General features: G+C 38.9%; 1 protein-coding gene across 1 annotated transcript in view; it reads left to right on the forward strand.

The window, feature by feature from the left end:
• LOC106882263 (double-strand break repair protein MRE11) overlaps positions 1-15,726 on the forward strand; it is a 38,762-nt gene that overhangs the window by 12,403 nt on the left and 10,633 nt on the right. The window contains exons 4-5 of the mRNA XM_014932877.2: positions 1,400-1,503; positions 13,275-13,366. Of these exons, the coding sequence (XP_014788363.1) occupies positions 1,400-1,503; positions 13,275-13,366 (196 nt within the window). The remainder of the gene's footprint in view (positions 1-1,399; positions 1,504-13,274; positions 13,367-15,726) is intronic.

Consider the following 15,726-nt stretch of genomic DNA (forward strand, 5'->3'; position numbering starts at 1 on the left):
AATATATTTAATTAATGATATATATATATATATACTGTATTTGGAAATAATAGCATGAAATTCAATATCAAAAAAATACCTCACGAATTATTTCAATGTACAGTATATATAATCACTCGTATTAATGTCTAAATACTTTATTGTATTAATATTTTTGACATTTTATACAAAGAGCACTCATTATAAATTCAGTGTATAATTTTCTAACAGAATATATTTAATTAATGATATATATATATATATAGATAGATAGATAAATAGATAGATAGATAGTTAGATAGATAGATAGATAGATAGATAGATAGATAGATAGATAGATAGATAGATAGATAGATAGATATAAAAAAATGTATGTGTATTTTTTCAATGTGTACAAATAACACGGGAAAAATAAATAAATACTTACCAAGGTAGCAAAAATTCACATAAATCCAAGGATATTACAGCCTACTTATAAAGGTAGAAATTCCAGGGTTAAGTGAAATGTTTTTGTCAAGTAAGAAATGGAATCAAATGCAGGTGTTATTCAAATGATTTGAATAACACCTGCATTTGACTCCATTTCTTAATTTATCTTACTATTTAGAAACAGTTATCTACTGACCTAATGGTTCTGAATTTGGGACGAGACCACTGGTCACTTTGAGGTATTGAATCTTTTATTAATAAATAATATAGATGTAGGCTTGGCTGTGTGGTACAGATTCACTTCACAACCACATAGTTTTAGATACAGTTCTGCTGTGCAAAATATCTACTATAGCCTACAGTGACTGTAGTTAAATTCAGTCGACCTAAATTATACTGAAACCTGTTGCATATATGTATAAATACATGTTATATGCATGTTTGTATTTGTCTCTTATTATTTGAGAACACCTGTTGAGAAAAATTTAGGGGCAGTGCAGCTTCTTGTGGAGTATCTACATGGGTACTCACATTTAGAAGAGAGGATGAGAATGATCAGTAGAAGCTGCAAGGAGACAAAGTAGTTTTGATTAGGTGTGCAGGTGGCTGCTCAATTTATGAGGTATGAAATTGAGATCTTATTTTGTAGGCTCCTTCTACTCTTGTTACACTGACAAGTCAAGGGAAGATTAAAAAATAAAAACAGACCAGGCTTAACCTGAAATATCAATTTGTTATTAACCCTTTGCTTATCCAAAGCATTTTCAATAGTTTGCCCTCAACATTCATGCTTGTATTAAGAATTTTAGCCTTTATTTCATACATCCTGAGTAATGAAAAGCTTTCCTTTGTTATGCCCCAAGTTAATTTTGTGGGAATGTGTATCGCATATGATATACGGATGCCAAGGAAATGTCTTGTGTATCACATGGGATACACAAGACAAGCAAAAGGTTTTAATGGCTTCATATTGATGTTGTTTTACTTTCAGGTTTGGCCAGAGATTTGTTGATAAAGTTGCTAATCTAAAAGACATTGTCACTTTCCACCGAAAGAAAGAGATTGAGATGAATAAAACAGACATCAGTGTTGCTGGTTAGTTTTTTTCACTTTTGGAGTCATTTTCAGATAGACGATGGTGTGGGTTTGTGGTTGAGAAGCTTGCTTTTCAACCATATGATTTGGGGTTCAGTTCTACTGCACAACACCTTGAACAAGTGTTTTCTACTATAGTCACTGGCTGACTAAAGCCTTGTGAGTGGATTTGGTAGACAGAAACTGAAACAAGCTCATCATACATATAAACATAGTCAAAAGGTTTGAGAGTGAATATATATTTATTTAACCACGAGAGGGTTACAACTGTTTTGCAACCTTCTTGTATTAACTTCAGTGTGTAAGAAATTATGTGTATATGTTTGCATTAATATACATGCTCAGCATTATACAATATAATTGTGTATCCACAGATTAATGCAAATAAAGAAAGTTAGCTCCTCAGATCACTGGGACATCATAGTTACATCAACAGTTCGATTACTCTTTATATATACGTATGAATATGCATACACATGTATGTATATTTTAATATACATGCATGTTTCTGTTTATATTATTCTATGTATATATTATGTTTATATTTTTAAAATTTGTACCTATTTCATGAGTATTTTGTGTACACATTTACATGAGTGAATCTAGTATTTATATATTTATCCATGTGTTTCATCAAACAATCAGATACAAATAAATTCAAATAGAATTAACATCCAATGTAATTCCTCGTGTATGATAAGTAAATCTAAATATTGCTTAAAAGAATTTCAAGAAATTCGGAATATATTAATAATACATGTAAGGAGTTGCTTTATCCACATCTGACCTCAGGGTTGTATGGACAACCTGGGGAAACTGCAATCTCTCCCCTAAGTGCATTTTCATATCCCATAGTTGAGATTCTTGCAGCAAGCTATGTATTGTTTTTGCTGACTTTACTGGTTTCTCTCCCTCTTTCACAAACTTAATTGCTGCAGTTGCTTTCCCTTGGTGATGATGTTTCTTGCGCCTTTCCTGCTCCAGGGTGTGAGCAAGTATTGTAAGCACCCTATCATGGTGCCATTTGTATCTGCCTTGAGAAAGTGCTATTCTGCACCCTGCCAAGATGTGTGCCAGAGTGCCCCTTTCTCCACAAAGTCAACACAGCTGGTCTTCCCTCAAACTCCGTCTGTGCAGGTTTGCTGATGTTGGGAGTGTGTCGTACACCGCCCACAGCAGGATGGAGATGCGTAAAGGTTCCAGTCTCCACAGGTCAGTCTATGTGAGGTTCCTCTTAGGGAGATCCCATTTAGTCCATGCACCCTGAGACACCAACAGCTCTTGATTTCCTTTTGTTTTCCTCCTAGTACCACACCGTTTCCTGGGTCATAGCCTACCTCTCCCTGGTGTCTGCTTTCTTCCAGTGTTGGAAATAGGAAGACCTAAGACCTTGGCAACCCCTGCATGTAATTCCAATGATGTCGCGTAGTTCCAGCATCCCTTCAGCCTGAGCGATAGCAGTGCTAGCTACCTACTTTTGCCTAGACCTTGTGGTAATACCTGCATGTCTGACAAGCTCATCTTTAGAGTCTCTGTACATCATTACAGCATTACATTTTACTACTTTAAATTCTTCCACTACGGATGACAGAGGAAGTTGTAGATGTCCTGATCTTATGGACAGGCCTATTGAAGTGAAGCTTGGGCGAACACCTAGCCATCTTCGGAGGTATTTATTTATCTTTCTCTCCACTTGTCATTAGAATATCATACAGCGTCAACAACCGAATGAGTCTTGGGAGCTGTCCGTGTTGGTAGAGCTTTCCTGGAAGCCCTGATCTATCAATCCTCATCAGCCACTCCTTTGCTTGCTTCACAATGTTGGTGACATTGCTTCTGTCTGACATCTTTCTGTCTGACATTGCTTCTCAAACATCTTTCCAAGGCATTTAATAGGATTTTCCTCTATTGATGGAATGGCCTCTCCTTGCACTTGCAGCCTGATTTTGTTGGTTACCTTCCACCCCCACCCCACCCCCCGATCACCAAGCTCCTCAATTTTTCTTTGGTTTAAACCTCATTCTTGCCCATGTCGCCATGTGTTCTAGTGAAGTCAGCACTCTTTCTGCATCTACATGGGTTGCAAGTGTTACTGTAATGTCATCCATGAAGCCTCTTATTGGGTGCTGACAGCTGCCTGATTCCATTGTTGGTCCTTGGGTTTCTCTATCAGCAGTTGATATGAGGAGATTCGTACCCACGATGAAAAGAATGGGGGAAATCGGGCACCCAGTTATGGTTCCTTTCTCAAGGTCTTGCCACTGAGTTGTAAAATGAGTTGTTTTGAAACGTAACTGGATGCCTCCAAAATAACTGCTGATTATTCCCTTATAATGCAGGGGAACATGATAGCAGTCAATGGCTGCATATATGAGGGCATGAGGAATTGATCCATATGCATTTTACAGATCCAGCCAAACCACTGTCAGGCCTCCTTTACTTCTCTTAGCCTCCTGAATCAACTGACTGAGAATTCCAGTGTGTTCCAGACGTCCTGAGAAACCTGAAACCCCCACCTTTCTGGATAGATGTGTTTATATACCCATTCTCAGTCATGTATGGTGTCATCATTTTGGCCAGTACAGAAAAGATCTTCCCCTCAGTACTCAGGAGGGAGATAATCCTGAACTGATAATCCTGGCTGTGGAGTTTTCGTCTCTTGGCACAAAACTTCCTTCTTCCAACATGGTGGGATGATACCCTTTGTCCAGATCTTTCAGAACAGCATCCACAGCCTCCAAAGGAGCCATGAGCATTTCTTGTATACTTTATAAGGTATACCACTTGGGACAGGAGCTGATGCTGATCTTGCCTTTTTCACCACTTGTTCCACTTCTTTCCAGGATGGACAGCTGAGGTTGAATTTGTATACTGGTATTTCAGCTCTAGTGGCATTTGGATTAACATCAAGAGCCTCATTTCTGAGGTCATCATTGTGAGTCTCCCTCAGAAATGCTTCTACCTTTTCTTTGGAGCTGGTTAATTTCCCTGATTTGGTTTCCCCCAACAGCGTTCAGGTGAACCTAAAAGGGTTCTTGACAAATTGTGCTCGTTTGGTTTTCCTCTCTTTCCTCCGCTTCCAGGTGCTTTCTGACCTTCTAAGCCTTCACAGAGCTGACTTGTCAAGTTCCTGATGCCTTCTCTTTCATCAGTAGAGGCCCTTTTATACTGCTTATTGAGGGTCTTGATCTCTCCCCTCAGACGGTGCATCTCTCTTTCTCTTCTGCTAAGTTTCCTTTCGATTGCTGTGGTAACCAGTCTGTCCATTGTTTCAAATCGATCTTTTGCCAAATTGATTGTGATAGTTACAAGCACATTCACTTTCTGTTCCACTGTTCCTGCCAGTGTGCACTCCAATATCATGTCGAGGTTTTGGTCCAGTTGTCGCCATTTCTTTGTTTCATCCATCTTGGGCCATTTTATTCATTTTTTTTTTTTTGGCTAGGAATGGCCCCCTGGTGTAGTATTGGGTGGGTTGCCCTTTCTGAAGACTTAAGGTGACACAGTCCTGTGGGATGCTTCCTGCCTGGATTTCTCCTGCGTCTCACCAGGTGTTACCACTGTACGCTGCATCTGTGTCCCCTCTTTTCCACAGATGGACCTAGCTTGGTGTATCTTGAGCCTGTTCTAATTCTTGCTGTATATGAAATCTATCTATCTATTTAGGTCATGCCTCAGGATGCCCCAAAACTGTTTCCACACGTTTTCTCCACTCACCTCCTGTACTCCTTCCATACCAGTATCCTCTAGCAAGTTGTCGATATAGGTCGTCTTCTTCCTCTTCTGTATATAACTGTATGAACAAGAATGGATAGAATAACATCTTTATTTGATGATTACACTGTACATTACAAATAATTGTTTCTATTGTACCAGCATATTAAGAAAAAAAGGTACAAGTCAAACCAATATATCTGAAAATTTATTCTAACACAACGTTATCAAGGTTACCTGAAACAGATTAAATTCAAAATGAACTGAAATAATATCTTATAATACATGAACACATACAATGTGAACCAGTTTGGAGTCTCTTCAGTGTTTCTGATGATAGTGTAACATTCCATTTACTGGCAGTGTGCTGATGAGAAGCTATTAAGCCAGAGTTTGAGATTTTGTCGTGTCCAAGAGACTTCCACTTATGAGCTTTAGATAGAGTCTTTTGAGTTAGTTCCTGTATTGTAATATCATTCTATCTCTGTTCTTCATTCTCAGGCATTCTTTCTCCCCACCTCCAACTGCCCATTCAGCTTTCTTGTTGAATACATCCCTATTGCTCCATATGCTTTTCCAAAATGTTACTACTTCTTTCCTATCAGGATTTTTTTTACTTTGACAGTTTCCCTAACTTTGTAGAATTCCTTAGCATCAGTTTTAAAGATATTATTTTGTCTGTAAAATTTGTTTCTCTTAGGCCTTAACCTGCATCTTTTGCTTAGAATGCATTAGCCATTGCAGCTTTGAGTTCATCCTTACTTTCTACCTCAGTTCCAGCTCAGCAATCTACTACTTCAGGTTCTATGTTGCCTACGTCAACATCATGTTCAGGGGTGTCTCTATCAATAGGTTGAATAATGGTTTTCTGTTCATTATTCTCAGTACCTGCACCATGTACTTCAGCCTGATATTCTGGCATTATTTTTGATTGTCTGTCTTTCTGCAGGTGTTTGGTGGTTATTATGCATGATGTCTCTGCATATGTTGGCTAGTTTTGTTTGCATCAGTATAATCACGAGTGTCATCAGTATAATCACGAGTGTCATCCCCTATCATTTCTCTCCAGATATTGAAACACAACTCACTTTTATTACATTCTGGTTGGTCCAGTGCTGTGTAGAATGCTGTCATGACTTATTCATACTTCTCACTCGCCCATCTATTTTTAGTGGTTCTTTTGATATTTGTTTTGTTTGATGTTTGTCTTAAGATGACAGGATTGATTTCTTGGTTCTGATTTCCCTCAAGATAATTTTCAGAGGAGTTTGTTCCAATTGTCAACTTTTCAACATCAGGTTGGTTCCTCCATGCGGAATGTATATGTGATTAGTTCTAGTGCTTACAGTTTTATTCACAGTTCCATTGTAAATCTATCTTGCAGCCCCTTATATTCTTTACACTTTTATGCATATGTTTTGCTTTGGCAACACATACTTTTGATATTATAATTTTGTTTACAATTTTGAGAAAAGTTGTTTGGTTTCCTGGGATGACTTGCATTAAAAATAGTTTTCTTCCATTTTTTGGCCGTTTCTTACATCCTTCTTGGTGATGATATCAGATCTAATCTTTCCTCCCAGGGAGCTCACTGATGCATGTCATTATTATTATTATTAATACTTAGTGGCATTTCGTCCATCTTTATATTCTAAGTTCAAATTCCGTCAGGGTTGACTTTACCTTTCATCATTTCAGGCTGAAAAGTACCAATGAAACACTGGGGTCAATGTAATCAACTAGTCCCCTCTCCTAAAATTTCAGGCCTTGTGTCTTTAGTAGAAAGGATTATTTCTTCCTTTGCAAATATTACAATTAAGTGGATCACCTATTTCCTCCTGCAAGGGAAAGTGGAGGCCATTCAAAAATATCAGAAAGATATTATTTGACCTGGTGTCATGGCACTCCTAGAAGAGGAAATGATTTGCACCAAAAAAAGTCAATAATATAAAAGTGCATTAATTGCACAAAAGAGAAAACCACAATACCCTTCTGCAACTGAAATAGACAAATGTCTGGAAGAAGTGTGGCCTTCTGTAGTTTATATCTGCCGAGAAAGGCAATATGGGAGTGTGGTAGCTAAATGCAGCAATGAAGAGGAAGTGCACAGGATGGCTACAATGACCTGTTCCGCCGACCAGTTTGTTATGTTCTCCTTATACATGAGACATCGTGTGACCAAGATCAGGATCTCAAACATACCTCCTCATAGGGACCAGGCCAGATTAATGGCTATGCTGGTGGAGCATGGGGAGACAAGCATGAAAACAAGCCCCACCACAAAACAACAGTAATTTTCAATGGAGTTCTAGGATTTGGTTGCTCCAGAAGAAGTTCATGCTATCCCAGAATTTTTCTGTTTCAGAGAGTGCAAGCAGATGCAGGTGATTGTGGAGAGTAGGAAACCCAGATGCTATATTTGTGGCAAAACTGATCACCTAAAAGCTTTCTTTCCCCACTGTGGAGAAGTCAAGAGAGGTGTCTCACTCTGAACTGTTATTCCCAACATCAAATCCATTGCAAACCCAAAGAGGAAAGCAGTGGCAACTACAAGGACAAACACAGGAGCAGATAGACAAAAAGGCAAACTGAAATCCTACCGACTCCTTGGATATAGAAGGGACCTCAGATGAGACAAAAATACCTGAGTGGATGATTGCTGAGCAACCCCCAAAAAGTAAAAGAGGGTAGGTGAAAATACAGATGTATCCCCTAAATCCTAAAAGTTTGTGGGCACCAAGCTGATTAATCTCAAAAACATTGTGTCCAATCTCAAAACCAATGTTGCAAACCCACAATTTCAGCAACATTAGGAGAGATAAACCAACTACAGCAACACTGAGAACTGAAACGGCATTTTCAGTAGCAGCAAGAAACACAACAGAATCAGCAACAGGTGAAACCTAAATAAAAGCAACCAAAACAATAACAATCACATCAACTGCAAGAGAGGGAACTAGTAGAACAGCATCTCTCAGATGAGCCTCTCAATTACACAGTCCTACAGAAGGAGAATGAAGAATTAATGAAGTTTGTAAACTCAAATGAAAACAAAATTTTGACAATGAGTTAGGGTCTTGATGCTCTCACTATTGTCTAAACCCTAGAAGGGAAGGTTCTGATAAGAACAACTCCCACCATGTATTGTATTTTGAAGAAACGTTTCCTACATGATGTGGGAGTTTGTACAAACTTATTGGATGAGAGGGTATTGGAAGGCCCATTTGAAGACCTCCAAAAAAGACCAACACAAGACTAGGGTAAGTGACTGACTCTTGTTTCTTTCCCTCCTCCTAGAACAATAATTCTAAAAATAGGTTTGTGTAAATTCTCATGACCAGAGGGCAATGTGGAAACAGTCACCTGCTCCACAACTTCAGGTCAGTATGTCTGGATGCAGTAGCCATCAGTGAAATTAGGATTTCTGAAACACAATCGCTTGTCTACTTCTGGACAGCTACAAGGTTTTATGCCTCCTCCAGTTGACCTGGATCAAATGGTGTCACGGTGCTGTTTCAGAAAGGTGTGTCTGGTTTTCTTAGACCCACTTGGTGAGATGGTGGTCTTGGACATAGCCAACAAGGAATGCTCCAATAGGAGCTGGATAGCAGGATTTCTTTAGACGTCTAGAGACTTTCCTAGGCACATCTCGCTTATTAGTATTAGTGGGTGACTGGAACAAGATTTTAGACACGAGCAAAGATTATGTGGGAGTAGTGGATTGGAGGGCAAAATCTTTGATAGCCTATTCTGGCATTTCCAACTGTATGAAAGGATTTGTCTCAATTTCCCAAATACACCAATGTAGACTTGGTCAAATTGTAATGAATCATACTTAGATAGGGTTTTTATTTGGCTTGTAAATAGGCATCCTTCATGATGTGGTGCCATGTGTTGAGGCTGACATAGCTGCAGAAATACCCAATTTACTGCCATGGTGTGAACAACAGTGATGAAAACAAAGGTTAACTGGGGTGGGCGTCCTTTGTGCGACATGCCTTCTGCAGCTCATCTCATTCACAGAGCTACAGTCATGGGCCAGACATAGACAAAGATTGGGTGTTTAGCATCTAGAATGTTGCCCTCATTTTCAGATCGTTGGCTATTCATAGATCACAAATTCAGAACCTTTACAGTCAACTTAGAAAAAAACACTTAGACAAAGACCCAGTTACTGAAAGATGAATGTGTCCTTCCTGGTGAGGCAAGATTTCAGTGCTTAGATTAGTAGACTAGTTAAACAGGAAGTGAAGGGAGCCATCATCAACAACGGGGTGGGTTTCCTTAGAAAGGAAAATCAGAGAGGTGTCAGTTAGTTTTAGCAAAGAGATTGCTTTAGAAAACAATAGAATAGAAAATAAACTAGTTAGTAGTTTATAAGAGGAACTTAGAAGGGAAATAGCGAACAAGGTGCTGCTGGCGAGAATGGCACTCAACCATTTCTTTGACATGCAAGCATAAAGGCTGTATTATCCGAGATAGGGTGCATGCACTGAAACATGAGGGCTTGGAAGCCATTGGTTGGGCCCAGCTAGTGAAGGCACAACATGGCAACAAATCTAGAATTTGGTCTGTGACAGCTGTGTGCTCTCTGATTTCAAACAGATGAGCACAACTTTCGGCTGCACTTTGCTGACCTCTTTTTGAGGAGTGGCATACTTGAGACAACAGTGTTGCAAAAAGCCAGTTTTAGTGGAGGAAGTGGCAAATGTACTGAGCTGCTGTGTGGTATGCAAATCACCAGGATTGGATGGTCTGCACTATGAGCTATATTTCCACATGTCTGACTTGTTTGCTCCAGTTTTGGCAGCTGTCTACTGCACCTGGCATCGGATGGAGCATTCCCAGTCATGTGAGCTGGAGAGTGGTGACTCTGTTGAGGAAGGATCCAAATAAGGGAGACATGATTGAAAATTTCAGGCCCATAAATCTACTCAACACTGAATTACAGATTTTAGCTAAGGTGCTTGCCAAGAGGCTAGCGCTTATTGTCAGTGGTGTTGTTGGGGTGCACAAACCTGTGTGATCCCTGGTAAGTATATTCCTGACCTCCACCTCATGCATCATAGAATGGGTCAGGAATTGATCTTGCTTTGGAGGAGCACTGGTCAGTTAGAACCAGTCCAAGGCATTTGACAGATGAACTATTGTTACCTGATGGCAGTCCTAAAAGCTGTCAGTTTTGGTCCCATCTTCACAATGTATAGCGACATCTGCATGGTTGTCAAATTAAACAGCTACCTCTCAGTACCTTTCAGTTTTGAACATTCAAATAATATGTTTTGGCATTAGAACTTTTACTGTGAAGGCTGAAGAGTTTGAGGAGTATTCCACTGGAACTATGTCACAGGAGAGCTGTGTCTGATCTGCAGATGATGTCATTGTCATGGTGTTGGACTCTTCAGATATAGAAATGATTGACACTTTACTGAATGGGTATCAGGTGTACATTGCAACCAGGTTCTTGGAGAGGCAAGTCCATTGTTGATTAGTGGCGATTTCTGTTGCTGGACAGAGGGTCTAGTGAAAGTGCTTGGAGTCTGGTTTGGATTAGATCTCCTGGTAGATAGGAACCGGGAAAAGGTCATGATCAGGGTGGCTAAGCTCACCCAGAAATGGGCAGAAAGGAAGCTGTCTCAGAAAGGTTGGGCAGAACTAGTGAATGTATACATCATCTCAGTAGTGTAATACTGCCTAGTCGTCATACCTTGTCCCAAGAAAACCATGTCCACATTGGAGCACTTGCTTTTTTGATTCTTATGGAAGGGTCAGGTTCTACTAGTCAGAAAATCCATCTGCTGTCGACCCCCACTCTGTGGTAGTCTTAGGATGCTATCCTTCACGATGTGGTGCCATGTGTTGAGGCTGACATAGCTGCAGAAATACCTAATTTACTGCCATGGTGTGAACAACAGTGATGAAAACAAAGGTGAACTGGGGTGGGCGTCCTTTGTGCGACATGCCTTCTGCAGCTCATCTCATTCACAGAGCTACAGTCATGGGTCAGACATAGACCAAGATTGGGTGTTTGGCATCTAGAATGTTGTCAGGCACTCACTGCATTATACCAGCTGGGCAAAACCTTTAGCAGGAAAACAAATGAGAACAGTCTGAGAGGTCTCTTCTGGAAGACTTTTGGATTGAAGATCATGGACAATTTCCAAAAGTCTTTGGTATGGTATTGCTACAAGTTCTTCAAGCATGTGAGTGCCAACTGCCGAGATGCCTGCAGGGGGGATAAAACCGTTCCATATGTAATTGTTCAGTGTCCATGCATTAGAAACTTGTTGAGCTGCTACTGTCTCATGTAAGACAAATGCAGCTGTCCACCAAGTGTATAGTGAAGATCAACACACCACCTTCCTTTAGCAGGGAAGGAAGGCAGATCTTTCTCTGTTTAGTGACTGTGGCAAAAGAGGCTGTGTGGTGGACCTGTTTGAAAGGTTTGAAGACAAGCATTATTATTCTCTCTCACCAAGCTTTCATCAATTTCTTCAAATATCATTTGAAGAGGAAGGTGAGGGCAGAGAGAGAGGTACTGCCTTCTAGTATATTTAGCAAAAGGTGGACAAGAATGGCAAGACTGGTGAGATTGAATGGATCTACTCCGAGTATACTTTTCTAAGTAGGAGGAAAGAAACTGGAAGATTTTGGGGATGGTGGAATAATCTGGGACTTTTGTGTAGGGTTTATCTCAAATTACCCTAAGCAGACTACCCAGCTGTTGGGGATTGTATTTATTAACCCTGCACACGTAAGCAAAGCATGGTCATTGTGTGTTTGCAAAATTACTGGAAAACGGCTGAAATACTCATTGGGTGAGTGGCTTGAACTCATTAAATTTTGGTTTGTTTATCTTCAAAACTGTTGGTCAGGTGAATCAAAATGCTTTTTGTTTTTTTTCACTACATATACATAAACAATAAGCAGGGGAAATAACTCCTGATGTAATTTTGTTGAAATATGAATTTGTCTGAGTATATTTATGAAATTATATTTCATTTTATTCTTGTATGCATGCAGGATATGCATTGCCTCTCCAATGCCTTTTTTTCATTATTAACTTCTATTTATATATCCTTTAATGTTGTAGTGTCTTCCTTTGATCAATGTAGATCCCACTTATTTTGTGTGTTGTATCTCGCCCTTTGATATTGTCCTCTATGTCTCGGGTTCATGTGACCAATAAAAGAAATTATTATTATTACTATTTTGTAGTAGCTGCTGTAGAAGAGCACTTCCCACCTTTTACCATTTCAGTTCATTTTGGCAATTGTTAATCCTCTGGGATCCCTTTTAATATTTAGTTAAAAACGTGCAGATATGGCTGTGTGGTTAAGAAGCTTGTTTTCAAGCCATGTGATCTCGGATTCAGTCCCACTGCACTGCACATAGGCATCATGACTTCTGGGCTGACTGAAGCTTTCTGAGTGGATTTTGGCAGATGGAAACTGAAAGGAGACTGTCATTGAGTGTGTGTGTACTCTTGTTCATTTCTAGTCTTTGAAAAACATGTTTAGCTCTGGGAAAATATAAACTTACTTGGAAAGAGGCAAGGGTTTGTGACATGAAAAGCAACAAATTCTGACTGACCCAAGCAAAAACGAAAAAGTGGAAGTTAGATGACGACAATGATGATGATGATGGCAACGATGATGATGATGATGGTGATGGTGACGATTTTTCAAAAATGAGATGAAGTTAATATTTGATAAATTTCTTGAAAGAAATATTCCCACTTTTTGTTTGTAGTAAGTCTATGACATAACATAGTCATGAATATTTTTGCATTTCATAAAATATTTTCAAATTAAAAGATTTTGTGTTTACAGTCTTTTGCAGTCATATAAATATATTTTGTAAAATATTAATAAATATATTCTTTATTCAAACATTGTACACCAAAATATATTAACTGCTATTCTAGAAATATATTTGTAAAAATGTTTTAAAAGAGTATTCTTCATTCTAGTAGACAATAAGATATTAACCACTGTTGCGGATATATGTTTTGAAATGATTATTAAGAAAAAGTATTCTTTATTCAAACTTTATAGACAGCAAGGTATTAACCAACTTCAAAACTGAGAGTTTAGATGCAATTCGTGTTGAAGACATTGTGAAGAAGCATTTTGAAAATGTAGAGCCGGTTAGTTATATAATCTTACATACTATACCTCCACCCTGTTTTTCTCTATATTTTAAAATAGCAACAAACAATTTTCTAAAATATTATTTGTCTGTAAATCACTTTTAATGAACTATATATATATATTACGATATGTAAACAAACTTAAGTTTGTTTTTGAAACTCTGAAATGTATTGTAGTACAAGTAGAAAGATATATTTTTCAACGCATAAATACTGATAGAACAGTATACATGGGATAATATCCCTTACAGCGCAGAAAAATCTGTCAGCAACCAGCCATGAGAATCGAACTCACATCCCTTTGATTTCCGGTCAAGTGCTTTACTGACAAATTCTTCTGCAATTTAGAACTTATAAAGTCATCCAGAAACGCTAGATGTAATATAAATTACATCATATGTAAACAAACTTATGTTTGTTTTCGAAACGCTGAAATGTATTGTAGTACAAGTAGAAAGATATATTTTTCAACACGTAAGGGATATTATCCCATGTATACTGTTCTATCAGTATTTATGCATTGAAAAATATATCTTTCTACTTGTAATATATATATATATTGTATGTGTGTGTGAGGGCGCATGGCTTAGTGGTTAGGATGTTGCACTCACAATCTAGCAATCGTAATTTCAATTCTTAGACTGGGTGGTGCATTGTGTTGTTGAACAAAACACTTCATCACACACTACTCTGCGATCATTGCAACACGACGTGTAGTACACAGCGCACCTATTGAGACAATGTCGATTTTATGGAGGGAGGGAACTAATATGCGGTGCGAGCATTTGATAACTATAAACAAATCATTTGTGCAGGTTGTTCAGCAAAAGCTGAATGCTCATATGTTGTCTTCAACAGGAGAGTCCATCACATATATATATACTCCATGGATTCCCTGTTGAGGGTTCTGCAGTTTCATAATGAACAACACTGATTTGTTTATAATGATCAAATGTTTGTGTTCACATATGCTCACTCTCTCCATCAAATCAACATCATCTATGCATGCCGTAATGAACACAAAATAAAATAAGACAACACAAGAGGGGCAATATTGTATTAGCTTAAAGCTTCAAGTCATGTAAAAAAACAACCAGTCCACTCTGTAAAGTGGTTGGCATTAGGAAGGGCATCCAACCATAAAACACAATGCCAAAACAGTCAAATGAAGCTTGATAATAACCCTCCGGCTTGCCAGCTCCTGTCACTTGTCCAACCTATGCCAGCATAGAAAATGGACATTAAATGATGATGATGATGGTATATATATATATATATATATGTAGTGAATGTCATTTCACTGTGATTTGTCAGAATTAAATACACCACTTATATATTTCCATACATAAGTGGCTAAATAGGTGCATTGGCTGCTTTTATTGTATGTATGGAAATACCCACAAATTTTGACAATGTCTTTTATATTATATCTTGGGAGGGTCATTAAAGCAATAAAAAATACACACACTGGTTCAATTTCACTTATTATTTGTCAGTTGATTAGTTATGTATACTGTTTATATTAGTCAGACTGGTGTCCTCATTTTGACTGTTGCTTCACTATGTTTCAGCTGTTGTACGTTTGTGCTGCTATATTATTTTCCACTTAAGGAAGCAGTGCATATGCTAGGACATAACAACCTCCTAAGCAGGCCAATATCACCTTGATCACTTGACCGACCAGTCCATTGGGCGTCCATTTGACACCGCTGGTCACAGCACGCTGTCCACTCCTCTCTGGATCGTGCCTTCCTCATCCATGTGGTCCCAATTGCCCTCCTAAAATTGTAACTCCACCGTTGTGGAGGCCTTCCGAGTGGTCATTTTCGCTCGCGTGGGTACCACTCGACAACTGCATGGGTCCACCACATTTGATGCTTCTGTTGTCTAACTTTTCTCTCAAGGTGTTCACACTCTGTCATGTATGTACACTGGCATTACACATCCAGCGGATCATACTAGCTTCATTTCTTTCAAGCCTACGCATGTCCTCAGCAGTCATGGCCCATGTATCATACAGTCTACCTTTCATCCTGAGCAAGAGGCCTTTAGTTGCCAGCAGAGGTAGGAGCTCCCTGGCTATTCCTATTCTAGCTGCTACACTCTCAGAGTAACCACCAACGGGCTTCTTTCAGTTTCCATCTACCAAATCCACTCACAAGGCTTTGGTTGGCCTGGGACTATAGTAGAAAACACTTGCCCAAGGTGCCACGCAGTGGGACTGAACCTGGAACCATGTGGTTGGTAAACAAGCTACTTACTACACAGCTACTCCTGTGCCTAGCCATATACAGTAGTACCTTGGTTTTTGAACAACTCTGATCGCGAATGAATCGTGCTTTATATATATCTATATA

The sequence above is a fragment of the Octopus bimaculoides genome, chromosome 24 (assembly GCF_001194135.2).
Source record: "Octopus bimaculoides isolate UCB-OBI-ISO-001 chromosome 24, ASM119413v2, whole genome shotgun sequence".
NCBI lineage: Eukaryota > Metazoa > Mollusca > Cephalopoda > Octopoda > Octopodidae > Octopus > Octopus bimaculoides.